Source organism: Cibotium barometz, chromosome 46 (assembly GCF_041138505.1).
Source record: "Cibotium barometz isolate CiBa-2024 chromosome 46, ASM4113850v1, whole genome shotgun sequence".
In the NCBI taxonomy this organism is placed as follows: domain Eukaryota; kingdom Viridiplantae; phylum Streptophyta; class Polypodiopsida; order Cyatheales; family Cibotiaceae; genus Cibotium; species Cibotium barometz.
The window spans coordinates 10521301-10543104 of record NC_141091.1 but is presented as its reverse complement, the minus strand read 5'-3'; the positions used below and the strand labels follow the sequence as shown (position 1 = coordinate 10543104).

At 38.7% G+C, this 21804-nt stretch overlaps 2 protein-coding genes across 4 annotated transcripts; both read left to right on the top strand.

Moving 5' to 3' along the window:
- Positions 1–5255: 5255 nt before the first annotated feature.
- LOC147611868 (uncharacterized) lies at positions 5256–9921 on the top strand. Its single transcript, XM_086783744.1, has 3 exons — positions 5256–5503; positions 9068–9266; positions 9371–9921. The coding sequence occupies exons 1-3, from the start codon at positions 5475–5477 to the stop codon at positions 9497–9499; spliced, it is 357 nt and encodes a 118-aa protein (XP_086639870.1). The 5' UTR covers positions 5256–5474; the 3' UTR covers positions 9500–9921.
- A 1360-nt stretch (positions 9922–11281) lies between these two features.
- On the top strand, positions 11282–20954 carry LOC147611867 (calcium-transporting ATPase 5, plasma membrane-type-like). Of its 3 annotated transcripts, XM_086783743.1 has the most exons (3): positions 11690–11855; positions 16853–17845; positions 18381–20954. In XM_086783743.1, exon 3 carries the CDS (start codon positions 18454–18456, stop codon positions 20776–20778), a length of 2325 nt encoding a protein of 774 aa, XP_086639869.1. In that variant the 5' UTR covers positions 11690–11855; positions 16853–17845; positions 18381–18453; the 3' UTR covers positions 20779–20954. The 3 variants fall into 3 exon arrangements, 2 of the variants coding, with proteins under 2 accessions (XP_086639868.1, XP_086639869.1); XM_086783742.1 differs by lacking the exon at positions 16853–17845 and having other exon boundaries at positions 11282–11855; XR_015263614.1 differs by lacking the exons at positions 16853–17845; positions 18381–20954 and adding an exon at positions 12009–16640 and having other exon boundaries at positions 11688–11855.
- The last annotated feature ends 850 nt before the right edge of the window (positions 20955–21804 follow it).

The following is a 21804-nucleotide window of genomic DNA, read 5'->3' as shown; positions in this document are numbered from 1 at the left end:
AGTAAATCCAACCCTTCTTTATCCTAGATGCATGATTAATGGATGGAATCAAGTTTTTCATAATGTTTTTCTTAAATAAGTAGAAAATGTTTACATTAGAATGATTTAAATACTCTTGGTGAAATTCTAGTTGATTTTAGAGAGTTAAAAATTGAAAAATGGTCAGCCATACAAAGGAGGGTATGGCAGAATTTTCTAAAAATTGTGTAAAATAAGTTTTACCTTTTATTATTCAAAAAGAGTAATTCCCATCATATATGTATTCTTAAAGTGTTATTTTTCATCCTAGGTATAGAAAAAAGCATACTAAAAATATTTTATTAAAAAAGTGTTACTTTCTTTAGAATTAAATTCTATGTATAGAAGGAAGCATATTGAAATTGTTATTTTGATTATAAAAGTGTTATTTTCATCATAAATGATTTTTATGCATAAATGGATGCATAAAAGAAATTCTTTTATATTAAAAGAGTGATTTTTATCATAAATGATTTGTATTCGTAAAAGATTTTTTTAATATTAAAAGTGTGATTTTCATCATAAATGATTTTTATGCATAAATGGATGCATAAAAGAAATTCTTTTATATTAAAAGAGTGATTTTCATCATAAATGATTTGTATGCATAAACTTATGCATAAAAGATTTTTTTATATTAAAAGTGTTCATCATAAATGATTTTTTTGCATAAATGGATGCATAAAAGAAATTCTTTTATATTAAAAGAGTGATTTTCATCATAAATGATTGTACGCATAAACATATGCATAAAAGATTTTTTTATATTAAAAGTGTGATTTTCATCATAAATGGAATTTATGAATAAATTAGATGCATAAAAGAAATTGTTTTATTATAAAAGTGTGACTTTCATCAAAATTGAATTTATGCATAAATAGATACATAAAAGAAAGTTTTTATTTTAAAAGAGTTATTTTTCATTGGATTTAGTTTTTATGCATGAGAAGAGGCATAAGAGAAATTCTTTTATTCTAAAAGTGTAATTCCTACTAAATTGGATTTATGCATGGAAAGATGCATAAAGAATTTATTTTAATCTAAAAGTGTTATTCTCATCAATTTTGATTTTATGCATAGAAAAATGCATAAAGAAATCTATTTTTATTTTAAAAGAGTTATTTTCACCATTTTTGATTTTATGCATAAATAGATGCATAAAGAAATCTATTTTTAATTCAAAAGAGTTATTTTCATCAATTTTGATTTTATGCATAAATAGATGCATAAAGAATTTTATTTTTAATTCAAAAGAGTTATTTTCATCAATTTTAATTTTATGCATAGAAAGATGCATAAAAGATTTATTTTTATTTCGAAAGTATTATTTTCATTGAAATTGATTTTATGCATAGAAAGATGCGTAAAAGATTTATTTTTATTTCGAAAGTGTTATTCTCATTAAAATGGAATTTATGCATAGTAAAATGCATAAAAGATTTATTTTTATTTCGAAAGTGTTATTCTCATTAAAATGGAATTTATGCATAGTAAAATGCATAAAAGGTTTATTTTTAATTCGAAAGTGTTATTTTCCTTAAAATTGAATTTATGCCTAAATAGTAAATGACTATTTTATGTCAAGAATGCTGGGGAAGCATTTTGACCGTCTTGTGATTAAGGTCGTGGAGACCTAACTGATAAAGTTGCAACAGTTGACGGAGAGTCAACGGAGGACGTCTCGCGCAACATGGTCGGCCGAGGTCTTGACCAGCCTCGGTTCGATTTAAATGGTGAGCTTATGGTACGGTGGATGAGAGACCAAGGAAGTGGCCTATGAGTGAAGCGTTAGGTGACCTGCGAAGGCTTTAGGTTAGGTCAGATTAGTTTGGTCAGTAATAACCTTGACTACGTTAGAGTAAAATTTTATCTTGGAGGAATCGCCTGTGCTTTCCGGGCAAGGGAAGTTTTTTCGAGTTCGGTTTTGGAAGAACCGAGGAATTAGTCACCTGTCCGGATATCCGTGGGCGAGGCCCCGAGTGTGGGACCCTGCCCCGCGCAAGATGTGCTACTTCCGCTGCTAGCACCCCGAATCCGTTGCGCGGTGGGGACGGGGATCTTACAATCGAGGGAGGCAGAGAGAAAGAATTGTTTGCAAGAAATAAGCTTGGTGACATCATTGGTGTGGCTTCAGATGACCTACATGCAATTGTCTCGATGTTGAGGTCCGTAGAGACCGAATAGAAGAAGTGATTGTTGGTATCATCTAAGGAGCGCTTCAGGGTGAGTACAGATACAATGTGGCTAGAGAGAGAGGTCAAATATGGAGGAAAGAGGCCATGGTGAAATCGAACCTCCATACCATGATCATGCCATTCTTTCGGCATGCCAAGGTGAGGGCATTGCTAGCATAGAGGCTATAAGCTAACTATGGAACTTGACCATATTCAATATGAGGGGTAGCCAAAAGGGTGGTCTGACAAGCATTATACATCAATAACACCGAGGCTCAAGAAGAGAAAATTAGGATGTTTTGGGAGCTCTTTAGAAGGTTACACATCATGTGGTATTTGTAGAGTTGCATCTTGGTTGGTAGTGTAGACTCATGGTGGTGGAGACATGCAAGAGAGCAACATTAATAATGCATTGTAAGGAAAGCAAGTAAAAAGCTTATCCAAATGTTATAAAAACGAAGAAGAACTCACCATGCCCTTATAGCCATCTAAAAAATTTAAACCACCCCTTGAGCAATAGATGGGGCACTCCATACTTGTAGATGTGCATGGTGGCTTTACCTCGTATCAACCATTTATTCCACACAATGTAAGTATATTTATATATATCAATTCAATATTACCGTCAATGGAACCTATTTAACTTGATGTCTTCATATCATGAACAAAATTATCATTTTGAAAGAAATATCAATCAACTTGAAAGCAAGCACACTTATTATTGAGAGACAACATAAATTGCACATGTCACATCTTTGTGAACATTCTCCTTCCAAATGCTTGCTTGCTTGATACAAAGATATCTATGAATGTAGCCTCCCACCATTTGTAGGCTCTTATATCAAATAGCTCATTCTATACCTTATGGGCATAGATACCATTTACATTCTTCTAGATGCCATTTGCAATACCTCTTTGTAGACAACATTAGCTATGTAGACTTCATTTGAATCTTTGTTACTGCTTTCATGGTCCATGGTATCTTTTACACAACTTTCACTGCATCTGATGATCTAACACGTGACATAGCAACATACAATTGTCCATGCGTGAATACTTGTGTGGCACACCTTCTCTACAAGCCATGGAAAAAATCATCTGAAAGTTCGGCGCAAAATTTAATCCAAAGTTGTCCAGGAGACATAGGCTCATAAAAAACCAGAATGATGACAAAGAGTTGGCGTAGTTGGAATCCTGTTTTCTAAAATGTAACATCTTGAAGACACATACCACTCATCATCACTCTCCAGCATTCCTCTCGCTTCACATGCAATCTTAAAACATGGATACAACCAAACTCGGTAGGGAGTTCCCATGGATCAACATTTGCATGCTCATCTGAACCCTTTGCAACAATAGGTAAGATTCGCCTAAAGCCACCACCAAAGAGCATAATTTTGCCACCAAACGCTATATCACTTTGCATGATATCTTTTAATGGCATGTCCAATGCTTCATATGCATACCTATGTATCATTGGAGCCTCATCTTAAATCATATTTCCCTTTTTTCTTTTGGTCCATGATCGAAGAGCTGTATTCCACACCCACTTGCAAGGGAAATCAACATATAGCAAGCTATTTGCCTCTACATGTAATTGATTAGCCCTGAACCATTTAGAGAGAGAGAGAGAGAGAGAGAGAGAGAGAGAGAGAGAAGACATACATCCATTGATGACCTCAGAGATTATTACATCATTATATCCGCCAATTTCCTTCTCGAAATGCACTTCAGTATCTCCCTAAAAATGATGAGCTTTTCCTCACGACTCCTACATCTGCTACCCACAATATAGAACCCATCTAGTAATCACAATGCCTCTTTGATCAAGAGGAGTTTGAGATTATCATCTAACCTACAAGGGTCTAACACTATATAAATATACCGGGGATTGTCATCATCCCATCCAATCCATACACTTTCCATTTTGGACTGGGTTGCTGTACATGGTATTCGGAAAAATCCAATTGTGGAACCTGTTCAAAGAAGAGCGTATCTGACAATTTATTATTTCCATACACCAACTTTAATATGTCTAATGACATCTTTGCATAAAACATAAACAAACTTTATATTAAATAGCAATCATGATGTTTTTTTTAGTGAGCAAAAGAGGGAGAGTAAAAGAAAAGGGTTGCAAAACAATTAAAATACTTAAAGAAACCTTGTAACACCAATGATCACGAAAGAAAAAACATACCCATGTTTAATATTTCACTAATTTGCCCTTCGGAATACATTTGATAACTTTATCAAAAACCTGTCGTGTTTGATCTTTGTCACAAAAGACTATATAGTCTATTTTGTAAAGATCTATCAAGCCTAGTTTTTCTTTTATATACATGAGGGCTATATTTTTCTTTTATATACATGAGGGCTATATTTTCTCCTAATTTTTATGGACATAAACGTATAATAATCTTAAAAAACACACACACACACACACACACACACACACACACACACACCCACACTCACATAGTGAAATGCATCTCCCTCTCTCTCTCTCTCTCACACACACACACACACACACACACACACACCCCCCACCCACACACACAGAGAAATGAATCTCTCTCTCTCTCTCTCTCACACACACACACACACACTCACTTACAAAAAAGAAGAATAATTCTCTCTCTCTCTCTCTCTCACACACACACACACACACACACACTTACATATGAAGGTTATATGAAGAAACATATAATATATCTATTACTAATCAATCTCTCTCTCTCTCTCTCTCTCAGACACACACACACACATGGCAAAGTTAATGCAATAACTCTCTCTCTCTCTTTCTCTCTCTCTCTCTCTCTCTCTCTCACACACACACACACACACGCTTGCTACTCAAATTAATAAAACATTTTAAAAAACTCACACCTTCAATAAAAAAACTCTCTCAACGAACACACAAAGTTAAGACATGCCAAAATATAACTCTCTCTCTATACCTTTTTGCCACCCATGGTGGAGTAGAATTGGCTAGTGGGATTGCCCTTGGGATTACATGGACCTAGTCTCTCTAAATCAATAAAGTTGAGATTCCACGTTAAGAGGCTCTCTCTCTCTCACACACACTCAAGCATATTCAAATCTCATCATCTTTCCCAGTTCAAAATTTTAAAAAGACAAAGTAAAGTTTTGGCAAGGTTGCCGTTGATACTACTTGCGCCAAAAAACCCTAAAAACTGTGTTTAGGGTTTGAGATCCGCGCAAAGCTGGCGAGTATAAGGGAAATACAGATCAAGAAGAAGAAGACGACGACGAAGAAGAATGAAGGTCAAAGAATTACCAATCGTGAGGTATGTCATGCGTACCTCCTTACTTCAAGAACCTGAAGATTAAGAAGCTGAAAACCCCAATGTTTGTCTGACTCAACTCCGATCTGAGATTTCTAGCCCCCTCATCCATCAAGGCAAAGGCTGCAGGCCCTTCACCTTTCCTGCCAAGGTCCTTCTACCAGGTGCCCATCAAGAGATCACACATAATTTCGTCTTAATCATTCAAAACTGGGCCTTAATGACTTACAATTAGGGCTTAATGATCCCAAATTAGGTCCTTATCTGCTCATAATAGGGCTGTACTAGTACTTAATTAAGTTTTGATAATTTAATAAGTTCGGATTTAATTATTTCATATGAAGCCTTGTAATAATTAAATTAATTAGGGTTTAATTATTTCCTATGAAGCCTTGTAGGGCTTAATGATCCCAAATTAGGTCCTTATCTGCTCATAATAGGGCTTAATGATCCCAAATTAATTAGGGCTTAATGATCCCAAATTAGGTCCTTATCTGCTCATAATAGGGCTGTACTAGTACTTAATTAAGTGTTGATAATTTAATTAGTTAGGATTTAATTATTTCATATGAAGCCTTGTAATAATTAAATTAATTAGGGTTTAATTATTTCCTATGAAGCCTTGTAGTCTCAGATTTTAGTTTTAGGTTTGATAATCTAGTTTTTAGGGTTAAATATTTCCTATGGAGCCTTGTAACCTTAGGTTTTAGTTCTTAGTTATAATTTAATGTATTAAGCCTTGTTAGGTTTTAATTTTCATTATAATTTACTTAATTAAGATTTGATCATTTAATTTATTATGGTTTAATAAATTTTTTTATGATGCCTTGTAATCTTAGGTTTTAATTATAGTTATAATTTAGGTTCGAAATTTTAATTTATTAGGGTTGAATTATTTAATTGTAATCTTAGGTCTTAGTACTTAATTAAAGGCTTGATGATTAAGTGTATTAGGGTTTCTTGTAATCTTGGGTTAGTCTATACCTCGCCTTACTCAATGTAACACTGTAACATTAGGTTAGTCTGAACCTTGTAACATTGGGTTAGTCTGAACCCAACGTTAGTCGTACTCCTAACTCTGTCTGAGCCTAGTGTTGACATATAATAGATAGATTTCTAACACAAAGACACTTTGCCCATGGTTAGTGCATAGTTTTTGATATCACTACACATACCCATGTATACATTTGAGCAGCTAGGGCTCCGATCTGAGACAATGCTCTCCGCCTCTCATCGCCTACTATGCTTGGTCAGCGACCCCGAGAATGCCAAGTCTCATGAGGCCCATGTGGCCTGAAGGAAGCCATTGCTGTCTTTGTCACCGTGGTAACTTGTGAGATGAGGTTAAGAAGGAGATCCAGTTGAGGTAGATGGTGGCGTTGAGAGACAGAGGAAGTGGAGGAGAGGAGGGAGGAAGGAGTTGAAGAGGGGGAGGGGAAGGAGGAGGGAGAGAAGTTGATCTACACGTAAAGAAAGGGGGGGAATGAGGGTGGTGTGAGAGAGGAGAGGGACCTATGGTAGTAGTGGTATGTATATGCTACTTAATTTTCATCCCCTACCCTTTGGATTAGGTTGGTTAATCAGGGTTACTAGATTAGATACACCAGAACACTAAATACTAGATTGTGGGATCAATCGTTCTTTGGCATGTGGACTTCCAATATGCTAGATCCTAGCCATAACCTAACCCTTGGGCCTTACCTCAACCCCAATCAAAAATTTAAACCTAATTGTAACCATAATTTAAATATTTTACCTCATCCTCCTGTCTCAACTCCAGGTCCTCTCGATTGATGCATCATATTAGGGTTATGGTGTTCAGCTATTATTTTGTTTCATATGCAAAATGAACTATTGCATCAACCATACGATGGTGCACGGTATCAGGTGCTACTTTGTGTGATGTGAGGTTGTCAATTGAAACCCCACTGTGTCTACATGCATATAGCACTGTGCATTTCAAATATGCATTTGAAGCATGTGTGCTCTTCTTTTCCCAACACTCCACTACTTGTTCTCTTCTTCACCCACTCGCATACAACAGGACAATCTCAAATTGTAAGTGTAAGGGAAAGTCTAAGCCACTTCTGCAATCAACTGGAGGTCAACTTCAACAGGTTCTATGTTAAATACTTCCCACATCACAAAAGCATGATTGACACAGTGTTTTGCTCTCCAAGCCTGCCTATATCACATTCACAACACAGAAAGCCTCCAACCTTACCAGGTATGTTGAAAATTTGTGGAATTATATTTTAGAAACAAAAACATTTTATTCCTATTTCACAAACAATGCATTCCTGTCCTATAAACAAGGTGCCTGGATGGACACATGATCCTCTGGAGAGGAGATAGCTGTCTGAATTTGTCACCTTGAGTTGAATGCTGCAGTACCCTTCAAAGAGGATTTATCCTGTACAATGTGGTGGAAGTCCAAGTGTGTATCGAAAAAGTCCCATCGCCCCCCGAAAATTCTGTTTGGACAAGAGGATGAAGCTTGTCAGTCTTTCCATTAGCATTGGCATGTTGGTTGCTCTTGTGTAGGCTCTCAACCCTAACATAGCCCTGAGCCTAATTGATTCAAATGATTGAAATTACAGTAGCAGGCAATTATGATAATCCAGGTTAGATAGGGGGCCAGATCTCTTGCAAGAATGTAGGACAAGGCTTGACATAGCAAACTTAGTCTGGCCTACTCATCTACGATACCATCAGAAACCCACCCTCAGGTTGGTAGGCTGCCATCTGCTTTATATGAAGTGGAAAGAACTGACCCTGGTAGCCCAAGGCTACACACATGAGACAACAAAATAACACACTAGTGTTAGCTTCTCGTGGAAAGCTATATTTATGGGTTTTTTTTTGTTAGTAGTCAATTATTCACCCTCCAATTTAATTGTAACCCTTATTTGATCAACTCAGCCTTGCTTGGACGCAATGCAAACGAGTCTGCTTTGGTTTCAGCATTGGCATGTGGATTCAACTCTAATCCTGTATTCTGCTTGCACTGAGTTTCCTTGCATTGAAACTTCAATGTAATGTAATTTTTGTCTCAGCTGAGTATTATCTTTCACTCCAGGGCAAGCTGCTTCAAGCTGTAATCCTAGGCTCGTTATTGGATTCTATCCTTTTGAGTGAGTAGATTCATGTTTCTCACTAATACGTTGTGCCTTGCTTGCAACATGGCCTTTTTGGTTTCCCTACTCTCCTGCTATGCAAAACCATGATTGCAAAACCGACTCATTTTCAAGGTGTAGTAAAAGACACTTGCTTTTACTTGGAACTCTGTATCTAAAAGCCATTGCCTTTGCAGGTATCATCATGGTTTTGTAGATAGCAGTTACTGAGGATGACATCCAGTCTAAAAAATCACATGTTCTGCATGTGTTGTATCCCCATGAGCTGCATGTGTTGCACTATTTAGATCCTAATGATCGTGTCAAAGTTCAGAGGAATAAGGACTTTTCTTTGCATATAGTATTAAATTGGTCTGCTCAGCAGGTTAATTCGGTAGACCTTATACATTAAGTCATGCTGTTGCGGTCACTCTGATGTTTTGTATTTCAGATTCTCAGCATTGATACATGAACGGCTAGAATTCTTTCTTATTAAATGGAGGAAAGCCCTGCAGTCATCTCAATTTTTTTTAGCACAGACGGTATTCATTTGTAGATCAGTCCAAGAGAGAAACACCCTCCTGGAGGCCAAGGCACTGGTGTTGCTCTGGAGGGTGAAGATTTTCATTCTGACCAGTTTGCATAAATGGGTATGGTTGCAATCCATTGCTGATTCCTCGTGTATATGCATGGTTGCAATCATTACTGATTTGGTTTTCCACACTGAATAATTCTGACTGGTTGTAAAATGCAGAGCATTAAAGAAGAAGAAGAAGAATACATCTTTGCGACCCTTGGTTGTGAGGAATTCAACCTTTACTTTCAGGATTGGCAACCAATTGCCAAAACCATGCCTACATGGAATCAGCTGAAATTTTCATAATACCAAGTTCATAGATGCAGAATCTGGCCCAAAGAAAAAAAAATTTCATACGAGCCCTTCAAAATGAAATATGCTGAAAGCTGCCCTTTAAATTTGAGAGCTGAACCTACTCTTATCTAGATGTAGATTGTAGTATGTACAGCTCAGGATCAAGATAGCTGCAGGTGTGACAATCAACTGCATCACATGAAACTATGGAGATAAAGAGATTTATGGAAGTGGAGGAAAAACATCAAACTCTGTTGAAACTTAGTACTAGGGAATGGGGAGGCCATTCCCAGAGACCCATTTTGTGACAACTTCCTAAAATTTTGACATTAGTTTGGTGATTATCTTGTAGTACACACGATGGATGTTTTGGGAACTTGGCATCATAGATGTGAGTTACAAGTACATTTGAATAAAATGGGGTCTCTTCCAGGATATACTGGCCAGTGCATTTCATTCATGTGCACTCTCTATTTATTCAGTTGCCTTCTAACCTCCCAGGTTTCCTACCCAGTTGGTCTATGCCTACATGTTGCCTATATGAGCTCACATACTCCAGAGTCCATAGATATTGTTCCAAGGTATTATGCACAACATCCTATTTCGAAGAAACTCAATTATACGAAGATTCATTGCGTGAAAATGCTTCTTCATTTTGGTGTTGGAGGCTTCAGCCTTGCCCGAGGCCCCTTTGCTCCACTCTTCATCGCGAAAAGTGCCTTGCCAACAGCTGTCCTACAGCAACCCTAACATCTCAGCTGTGGTTGCAAGTTATAATTTTTCAAGTTTCATTCCGTAAAAATTCTCTAAATTCTCTTGGGAGGTGGCTATACTCGTGCAAAGAATTCCCAGCCACCTAGGACCATCAATGGAGGCCATTTTATAAAAGATTTCTAGAAAACAGCAACCTTAGAATCTCTAAAACCTGGCATCCAACACATGCCCATACTGAGTATGTGTGTAGAGCCCTGGTGGATCCCAAGTACCCAAGCCTCTTGCTGCAAATTTGTATCCATTTGGGCCTCTCCACGAATGTGTTTTCTCGAGAAAAAGAGAGAGAGAGAGTGTAAGTATACTTGTCTTTCTCTCCAAGAAGTAGTGCTAGGAAGTAGGATGCCTGTGAAAGATCTGCTAGTGAGTGAAGAATTTTAAATTTTGAGTCAAGCATCTAGGGAAGGTTAGTAATTTTAAACTCTGAATCTGCTGAGGTGTCTGAGTGTAATACCATTCTGACCTAGAGTTAAAGTTAAATCAGGGCTGGGACTTTCCACTACCACCATGGTCGGGTGACTGGCAGAATGCAAGGTGATCTATTGACTGGGCACCATCTGATTGGACCTACTCCATCATGGTCTTGGGTCTTGGAAAAATAAATCCCAGCCATCAAATCAGCAAGCTTTGTTTTTAAAGAATGACACCATAGGATATTGAGACATCATTAGTGGAAATTTTACTCAAATGAAAGCAAATGAGTTGATGACACATAAGCAGTGGGAATATTAAAAAATAGAGAGCCAATAAGACCTTGACACATCAGCACATGAATGTTAAAAAGGAGAGAGCTAATTTTTTTTAAAAAAAAAATCACATCAACAAGGAAAACTTAAAAAAATTGTTCCAATCGAGAAACGCCATGGGTTACGCCAGCGCCCCATTTTCCTCTAAGGAAAGGTCTTAGTATTTTCCTAAATTTGAAGGAATAGTTTGGTCGATGGTGATGGCGTGATCCAATTTCCAATCTTTTATATATATATATATATATATAAATTAATGGGAATGCAAGCTGTGTGTTTATGCAGACGATGGCAGAAGCAGGGCATCCACCACGATGTACATCGGTTATGGTGCTCCTTTGTCTTTCTCTCCCTACCATCGTTTATTGGCCATCGGCTCTCTGTGTCTCTCTCTCTCTCTCTCTCTCTCCCTCTCTCTACCATCGTCTCTGCGTTCTCTCTCTCTCTCTCTCTCTCTCTCTCTCTCTCTCCCCCTCCCCTTCTCGACGGGTGCCCTGCCATCGTCAGTTATTCTTGCATTACCATTCGTCCACGTAAGGGAACATGTCAGCGTGTAAAGACGGTGACCTTTCGGCGGACACCAAGGACAAAATGGATGGAACCTTTTGCGGAAGTTGCCATGAAGGCGCCACCGACCGTAATAGTAGTCAAGATGAAATTTCCTGGAAACTCATTTGCCGTACCTCCTTACGCAACCGACGCCGTCTTCAACACTCTATAAGTCTGTTGATCTCAGAACTTCCTTGCTCTAATAATAATTGCCTGTTTGTTGTTCTCTTTAAGCCTTTCCCCTTTCTCATCATGGTGCGCATCACTGCCGGAACGAAGCCGACACTCGAATTACCATCCAAAAGGTGACCCTCTTGCTCTCATCATTGATAAAAGTAAGCCCAACTTTGTATTAGAACATTCCTTTCGTTGCTTATCCTGTTGTTTTTTTGACAAGCATAGTCGTAAGCTAACATTGAAAGTTTTGGCAAATTCTCTGATTTTTTTTGGATGCCCAGGCTCATGACTATTGGTCGGTTGTCATTAGGCATTCAAATAATATCCCATTCATATAAGCCTCCTATTTGACAATCCGTTTACCTGCCTCATTGATGGGCATCTTGCCATACGGTTATCCGTTTTCATTCTCACATGGCTTGTATTATAATACTATATTAGAATTCGGATTATTTTTCGTTTTCATTCTCACATGGCTTGTATTATAATACTATATAAGAATTCGGATTATTTTTCCTAGACTATTTTACTCTACGTGTTTGTACATATTTCAAATGCTAGGTTTTCAGCTTGCCCAAGGCAAGGACCGAGCGTTCATTTTGGATAGGTTTGGCTTTTTTTAATTAGGAAAAGAACAACCGTCACTTTGGATTTCTTTTTTTTTATAAAAATTTTATTGAAGTTTGTAGTGATTTTGGGTTTCTTTAAAAACATCCCATTCATATGAGTTGATTACGAAGCGACATAGGCTACTTTGGATTTGGCATTCAAGAGCGCATTATTTGGACAACATGTCCAATGCATGCTGCCTCTGTGTGACAACCATATGTCCTTGGCCATCCTAATAACCTCAATGCTTTGATTGGAAGCACTGTAATTCATTACCTATTTAAGTTAGGCCTTGTCACTAATTATGCTTTGATTGGAAGGAGTGTAATTCATTACCTATTTGATAAACTTAGAAGTTAGGTCTTGTCACTAATCACACGGGCATTAATGAAGTGGGAGACATGGGACCTACGGGGCGCGAAGATTAGGGGAAGGGGGGATCGTAAGATGGGCCGGGCCACTGCACATGCTAAGCCGCTAGTGCACACTGGCCCCCCGCCAAAACACAATCACGGTGGGCTAGGTTTACTTTTTGAGTATATATTTTTAATCATATACAGTTTTGAAAGGATTTAATCACGATTGTATTATAGCCTAGTGGTAGGTCTCCCGACTTTCATGGCGAGGGTCGTGGGTTTGAGTCCTACAACCTGCTTTTGCGATGCCCGACACTTTTACTTAGAAATTTTTTAAGTCCCTAAATGCCCACCCCCATGCTCTGGTTTTGTGGACCCCACTCTTCAAAAGTAAACCCAGGCACCCCCTCATTTACTCAAAAAGTAAACCGGGGTGATGGTGTATATTTATGATTATTTTATAACTGAATACAAATGTGGAGCCTAATAGCTATGCAACATATGATTACTTTTCGCTAAAGGACTATATGATTAATTTTTTATTAAATAAATTATGGTGTCCTAAAGTCGTAGCCATAGTCATACCCTATTGCTCTACTCATTACCAATATATCCCATTAGTCCATAATAATCCTTACTATGTACAATTTTAAAAATTTATGGACGTAATAAATCTAGACCCTTAGCTACATTCATTGTCAACATCAATTACTTAGCCCACACACAAATCAGGGGACTAATTTAGTTTTCACATAGTCTAAAGCTAAGTACAAATTGGGAATGTTTAAATTACATCAAATATGGTGATCCAAAGCCATACCTATATCCCATTTGCATAAACCAAATATGGCCCATTGCTATGACCATAACCCTTACACACACTCATAACCCATAGTTTGAAAGCCATGGCCATCACCCATAACCATAGTCCTAGCCCATAGGAAAATTAGGGAATTAATTCATTTTCATATAGCCTAAAGTAATGCATAATTAATTAATTAATTAGAAAATTTATTTATTTTCACATAGCCTAAAGTAATTCATAATATAAATATAATAAACCTATGATTTTTAAATACTAATAGTAACCCAAAGCAATAGCCATAGTCATACCATTCCCATACCCATAAGTCACATCCATAGCCTCATAATTGTCTATGGCCTTGGCTCTAGACCTAGACTATAGAAAAATTAGGGGATTAATTGATTTTTACATTTAACTTGTAAAGTATATCATAATATGTTTAAATGGCTAGAAAAAATAAATATTTCAATCATTAATAAGGAATATTTCGAGGAAAATAATAAAATTAGGATTTCTACTCTACTCTCTCTCTCTCTCTCTCTCTCTCTCTCTCTCTCTCTCTCTCTCTCTCTCTCTCTCTCTCTCGATTTCATAATTTAATCAATTATAGATTGTAACTTATGTTAATTGATAGCTTGGTATCATAACTAGCTAGGCGGCCCTATATATCTTTGAAATATTAGGCTTAAATTCATTTTATATGCCTTAGACATGGCCCATTGCTATGACCATAACCCTTACACACACTCATAACCAATAGTTTGAAAGCCATGACCATCACCCATAACCATAGTCCTAGCCCATAGGAAAATCAGGGAATTAATTCATCATAACTAGGCCAGGCGGCCCTATATATCTTTGAAATATTAGGCTTAAATTCATTTTATATGCCTTAGACATGGCCGATTGCTGTCACCATAACCCTTACACACACTCATAACCCATAGTTTGAAAGCCATGACAATCACCCATAACCATAGTCCTAGCCCATAGGAAAATCAGGGAATTAATTCATTTTCATGTAGCTTAAAGTAATGCATAATTAATTAATTAATTAATTAGGAAATTTATTGATTTTCACATAGCCTAAAGTAATCCATAATTTTGAAACAATATGAATATAATAAAGCTATGATTTTTAAATACTAGTAGTAACCCAAAGCAATAGCCATAGTCATACCATTCCCAATCCCACAAGTCACATCCATAGCCTCATGGTTGTCTATGGCCCTAGTCCTAGACCTAGACTATAGAAAAATTAGGGAACTAATTGATTTTCACATTGAACTTGTAAAGTATATCATAATATACTCAAATGGCTAGAAAAAATAATATTTCAATAATTAATACATAACCTTGGTTATATACACCATTATAATCATTTATGTATTAAAATATAATAGCTAAGGTGAAAAAGGTTGCATTTCTGCTTTAAGTGGTTTTTTTTTGGGTATGGCATATGGCCTTATCAAGGGCTTATGAAGATAGCGTGGCTATATCAACATGGGCATGGCTCTATCATAATATGCTCAAATGGCTAGAAAAAATAAATATTTCAATTATTAATAAGGTATATTTTGAGAAAAATACTCAAATTAGGATTTCTATACTCTCTCTCTCTCTCTCTCTCTCTCTCTCTCTCTCTCTCTCTTTGTTTAGTAAAATCCATTATAGATTGTAACTTATGTTAATTGATAGTTTGGTATCATAATTAGGCCTGGCCTTATATATCTTTGAAATATTAGGCTTAAAATTAATTTTATATGCCTTGGACATAGCCACAAAATTAGCCTTAGTAAATCATAAAATCAACTTCATGCATAGCCTTAGCCATAGCATAAAATTAGCCTTATCGTACATGCATAACCTTAGTTATATACACCATTATAATCATTTATGTATTAAACTATAATAGCTAAGGTGAAAAATGTTGAATTTCATCTTTAAGTGGTTTTTTTTTTGGGTATGGGATATGACCTTATCAAGGGCTTATGAATATACTGTGGCTATATCGACATGGGTATGGCTCTATGTATATGGCTATGGTTATAAACATAGGTTATGTCTAAGGGGGTGTGAGTATAACCATTGCTATAATGCTATGGGTACGACTATATGTATATATATATATATATATATATATATATGTACCTTCATAAGGTCAAAAAAAATTGAACTTATGAAGGTATGGCTATTGATCACCATAAGTTATAACCAGGGTATATAACTATAATTATTGGTCTATGTGTCTCCTTTTAATATTACAATGTAGGTGCATGACTATGGCTAATTTTTGTGAGAGACATGCAACTAGTGTATATGTGCGAGATCCTTCTTGAATATTCCTCAATAATATCCCTATGAAATAGATATTTATATCTATCCTTAAGTACACTTATCCTTAACATTTTCCTAAAGGTTCACAGCTTGTAATCTTGTGAATTAATATGTTTTTCAAATTTTCTAAAACCATTGGCCCCTACCTTGGGATTAAAAATTAATTACACACACTTGCGTCCCCCACACACACACACACACACGAGATGCTTCCACAAGAAGGTTTAATATGTTCATGTTTTGGGACACTCATATTTTCTCTTCATCTAATTAATGCAAGCCCCCAAGAAAATTTCCATGAAATTCTCCCTATTTATACCTAGAGTGACTACGAAATTAAGTGTATAGTAGGACCCATAGCATTTTATCGCCTTGTTTGATGACTATTTTTTGTGAGGTGGCATGGAGGAGTGAGGTGGGGCTTGAGCCCCCGACTCAGGCACATGCGGCCATCTCCCTTAGCCTAGGTTTTTTAATGGCTATTTTATATTGTGTGTGTATATATATTTTTAATGCTAGTTTTTGGATGACATTGTATTGCGACTTGTACATATTTTGAAAGTTCAAGAAATTGGGACTCTCTTCACAGGGGTACTTACATGGTGCCTAAACCATATACTTCATTATGACTTTTGCTCATAATAACTAATAAACAATATACAAATACCTACATTGTCATTGGAAGCATGGAATCTTGATATCAATAGCAAAAAGTCTCACTTCACAAGATAAAAATATTACTTAAAAAGTATCACGTCAAGAGAGAAAAACTATAGCTATACAAGAACTTGAAAAAAAAAAGAAAACACCCCTTAATAATGGATAATGATAGAAAACATACCTTAAAAACAATGTTTTTTTTTAAAATTGAGAGAGGTTTTTTTAATTTTTATTTTTAGTGAGGGAATGGACAGACCATAAATGGGATGTGCGGGTAATTAAAAACAATGTTATTAATATTGTCACCATTGATTTATTGTGGAAGGGTCATTTGGTTTATGCCAATCATTCCATGCAGAGTCTCATGTGTCCTCCAAGGAGGTGGTTAAAAAATACGACCAACTTGCTTTACAAAAGAAAAGCTTCTTGGATGGGGGTCGAGGTTCTTAGCCTAAAACAATGTCCAGGTACCCCTAATCATCTTGGTCGCTCGTCGGAAGAGGAGAGATCTAGGCCATTGGTTCACCTGCTGGTGTTTATGACGAAGGGGTGCAACCACATCAGTTGTCGGATTGCAGTGCTCTCATCATTGAGGTGGAGTGCCCTGCATGTTGCTGCTGTTCCTTCTCACGTGGAGTCCATAGCCAGCGCGGCCAAGATGGCTATGAATGGCAATGCCTATCGAAGTATGGGTTCCCATCTGTCGCATGGCCATTACCGGTTGACATTTGGAATTGATGTTGATTGGCTTTTCAAGCAAACACCATGATGTGGCAAGAAGTCCTTTCTCAGTCCAAGTCGCCAGCAGTTCTTGGAATGCACCCTGCAAGTCACCTGCGGAGGCCAGGAGCCCCCTTCCAAGGCCTCCAACGGCCTTTCCCTGCCGTCAAGGATCGGGGGAGTCCGTCAGTTTGTGCCACATCAGCTCAGAATGTATTCCCGCTGAGATGGAGAGAGACATAGGGAGCCCCCTTTCTCGACGGCCTTTCCCGACCGTCAAGGATGGAGCAGTCAATCTGTTTGTGCTACATCAGCCTCTGCAGAATGTATTCCCCATGAGATGGAGACAAGCAGATGGACCAGATTTCGACATCTCAGTTTCTGCCTCTGATAGTGGCAGGCAATTGTAGGGGATGCTGACCACTCATCGCTCCAGAATTTAATGAGATCCATGGCGACGTGCAGGTGGTGCCGAGGATTGCTTTTCTGAAAGATAAGGGCTGCTGATTGGATGGTCCTGATCCCCCCTCTGATAACCCTTTGCTTGACAGCTGTGATTATGATTCTGTGAATAGCCATCGGTCGTAGGTTTTCTTGGAAAGGGCAACCTTTAGAAAATTGCTCCTTAAAGGTTATTCCTTTCTTATTTAAACACACCCTAATGGTAAGGTGTTGAAGTCCCATGCATAAGGTGCTATGTTAAAAACCAAACATAACCTAATAATCTAATAGTAAGGTGTTGAAGTCCCATGCATCCGGTGCTATGTTAAAAACCTGTTGGCTGTTGACTGTAGCATGAAAACATCAGGTGCTATGTTAAAAACCCGTTGGCTGTAGCATGAAAACATCAGGTGCTATGTTAAAAACCTGTTGGCTGTTGACTGTAGCATGAAAAGGGAACACCAATATAAAAAATAAAAACTTGCTGGCTGTTGACTGCAGCATGAAAAAGCACACACTAACATAAAAAATAAAAATAAAAAAAGAAAATTTTACATTAGCCTTCAAAACAAAAAAATCTGTTGCATAAAATCAATAGTAAAGTTTTTTTTTTGAAGTAAAGAAAATTCAGACCCTTGGCCTTCTTTTGGAGCCCTAAAAAGGGACGAATTACTCCGCTGGAGTACCTTTGGAAAATTGGAGTTAATTTTTAAATTATTTTGCAGCATCTCGGGAAGTGGCGGTGCCGATAACGATAAATCATCCTTCATTGCTGCTGCAATACGAGCTAGCGTCAAAATGCTTTTACGTCTTGTAGATTTCTCTGGCTGCGGGATCCATCCAGAAGCTATGATGGAGCTTGATCAATGGTATGAGTGCTTGCAGGGGATCAAGACGATAGTGCACACTCACGATGTGGAGAAGCTCGCACGTCTGGGTGGACAGGATGGCCTTGCTTCGCTATTACAAACTAATTTAAAGACTGGCATTTCTGCATCAGCATGCAATGGATTCATGAGACGCCAGCTGCTGCGGTTCGGGAAGAATGAAAGCCAACATTTCGAATCAGTTTTCGCGTCTTTCCCTCGTTTCTTCTGCACAAATGCTTTCAACGATGTGGCCCTCGATGTTCTTATGCTGCTTGGCATCCTGTCAATGGCTTCGGGCATCTTGATGGAAGGTGTGCAGCGTGGGTGGCACGACGGAATTCGCGTCTTGGCGGCTGTTTCTGCGGTGACACTCGTTCATGTTGTAAGTGACTTCTATCAGTTTCGCCTGTTTCAGAGGCTGGACAAGGAGCTGAAAGATAACATCCAGGTGCAAGTGACCAGAGAAGGTAGGATAACCAGAGTGCCTATCTACGAGGTCATGGTAGGTGACCTCGTGGAGCTTCACATTGGTGATCAAGTTCCTGCAGATGGCGTTTTTGTGAGGGGCCAAGGCTTGGCTATTAGCGATATCAATCAAAGCAAGCTATTTTTCCCCGAAACCGAGCATAGCCCATTCTTGCGGTCTGGATGTAAAGTGGAAGAAGGATATGGCTGCATGCTGGTCACCAGTATCAGAGATTTTAGAGGCAAGGCTTCCCTTTGTAATTATGACAATAACATTCCAGAAAATGAATTAACTCCTCTTCAAACCAACTTGAGTAACATAGCTGTACTTATTGGTAAGGTTGGCTTGCTTGTGGTGGTGCTTATCCTCTTTAGCCTTTTGATCTCCTTTTTCATGAATTACCACCACAACTCGAGTATCGAACTCCAAGCTGCAAGGGGTGTTCCTCATACTATCCATACCATCATCAAAATCCTCTCCATCTCCCTAGCCATGCTTGTAGTCTCAGTTCCTGAAGGCCTTCCTCTTGCTCCCAATCTCTCTCTCGCATTCTCTATGCGCAAGATGATGGATCAGAATGTTGCCTTGGTGCGCCGCCTCTCTGCTTGTGAAACTATGGGGACTGTCACCACAATTTGCATTGATATTATGAGCTCATCAATGTCTGTAGCTGCAGTAGCCAAAGTGGTGGAGCAGGTGAAAGCTGCCGGGGTGAGGGTGATAATGGTGACTAGGGAGGATTTGTCCACTGCAAAAGCCATTGCTGGCAAATGTTCCATCCTTACTCATGCCATGGAAGTTGTTATAGATGGGCCTACCTTTCGCCAATGGGACGAGGAGGAGTTGCGGGAGAATCTTCCACGTCTAGCTGTCCTAGCTAGAGCCGAGCCATCTGATAAACTGTTGCTAGTGAAGACTCTCCAATCTGAATTGAGGGAGATAGTGGCAGTGACTGGTGATAGCACCATTGAGTGCCCTTCTTTATACCAAGCTAACATTGGCCTCTCCATGGGGATGGAATGTTCGGAAGCCACAAAACAGAGCTCCGACATCATCATTTTGGATAACAATCTTGCTTCCATTGCGAGGGTTGTACAATGGGGTCACAGTATCTACTCCAACATGCAAAAATACTTATACTTCCAGCTCGTCGTGAACATGGTGGTATTGGTCGTGAGCTTTGTTGCAGCTATCACTTCTGGCAATGTGCCATTCACAGTGGTGCAGCTCTTGTGGGTGAACCTCATCATGGATACATTGGGGGCATTGGCACTAAGTGCAGAGCCTCCCTCAGAAGATCTCATTAACATGTCTCGATCTCCTTTCTGCCCCGAAGAGCCACTATTGAGCTACACCATGTGGAGGAGCTCGACTGTCCAAGCCATATACCAAGTGGTTGTATTACTCACTATGTTGTTTTGGGGTGAGTCTCTCTTAGAAGTCAGTGGATGCCAACACAATGACACAACACTCCTCAATCACACCATCATCTTCAACACGCTTGTGCTTTGCCAGATCTTCAATGAGGTCAACAGTCGTCGGCCCCATAAGCACAATATCTTCCAAGGAATCCTACGTGACCATCTCTTCTTGGGCATGGTGGTCGCTACACTCATCCTCCATGTAGTCATGGTGGAGTTCATGGGGAGATTTGTGTCCACTGTCCACCTGGATTGGCAACAATGGTTATTGTGCATAGGTATTGCATTCTTGACTTGGCCGATTGCGTTTCTTGAGAAGTCAATCCCTATTGTCACGATTCCCTCATTAAAAAGGAGTAGAATGTAAATACTTCTGTATGGATCTATATGTATTTCCATTATTTCTCATGACTTAGGGAAAGGGCCAGCAAAGCCCTTTCAAGGAGGAAAAAAGTCTTTTCCTCTTGGAAAAGGTTATGCCAACCTTTTCCTGACAGTAATGGAATGCGTGGAAAATAATTCATACTATCTATGCTCTCTCTCTACATACATATGGCTACATTTCCTATACTCTCTCCCTTCCTATTCTTTCTCCACGTGTGCTCTAAAGAATCCTCTTCTTTTCGATTGCTGGGTCCTCTTCTCTTCTCCTCGACTGCTGGGTTTGTTGGAAAGTTTTGAAAGCCACTGTGACGGTCACGCTTGAAGATCCTTCAATCACAAGCCAACGTGACGATCGCGCTTGAGGATCCTTCAGTCACAAGCCAACGTAACGATCACGCTTGAGGATCCTTTAGTCCAGCCCTTCAAATCTGTGTCGTCCAGCCCTGCAAATCCGGGTCACTTCTGTGGCGCTACTACAATGGGAGGTGCGACCCTCAATGTGGCTAGGAGGACATCGATGGTATTGTAGCGTCACAACAGGAATCAATACGACGACTCCAGGTGTGGGTGGTATTGTGGCGTCACAACAGGGATCAACACGACGGTGGACACATTTCCAAGAGTTTGTTTGAGATTCATAAGACGAGAGGTTGTTCTGCTCCTCCGCTCCTCCTCCTCCTCCTGCCACCTCCTCTTCTCCTCCACCTACCTTACGTCTCTTCTCCTCTTGCCTTCTCCTCCACCTACCTTATGTCTCTTCTCCTCCACTTACCGTACGTCTGTCCTCCTCTTGCCTTCTCTTCCACCTACCTTACGTCTCTTTTCCTCTACGTCTCTTCTCCTCCACTTACCTTACGTCTGCATTTTGAGATAATCATATCATTGAATGAACGTTTGGCTCATACGTGCATGGTTATGTTAGTATCTCTATATCTCTCTCAATGTCGCGAGTGCTTTGGTGGTAGTTTTTTCACTGTCAAGCAGAGATGCTCCTAAAGGGGTTGCGAGG

Bases quoted from the DNA above. Each gene is read 5' to 3' on its own strand.
- LOC147611868 (XM_086783744.1), top strand. From the start codon at position 5,475: ATGAAGGTCAAAGAATTACCAATCGTGAG. The intron at 5,504-9,067 runs GTATGTCATGCG...TTTGTATTTCAG, and splicing joins AAAGAATTACCAATCGTGAG to ATTCTCAGCATTGATACATG. The intron at 9,267-9,370 runs GTATGGTTGCAA...TGTAAAATGCAG, and splicing joins TGACCAGTTTGCATAAATGG to AGCATTAAAGAAGAAGAAGA.
- LOC147611867 (XM_086783742.1), top strand. From the start codon at position 11,545: ATGTCAGCGTGTAAAGACGGTGACCTTTCGGCGGACACCAAGGACAAA. The intron at 11,856-18,380 runs GTGACCCTCTTG...ATTATTTTGCAG, and splicing joins CTCGAATTACCATCCAAAAG to CATCTCGGGAAGTGGCGGTG.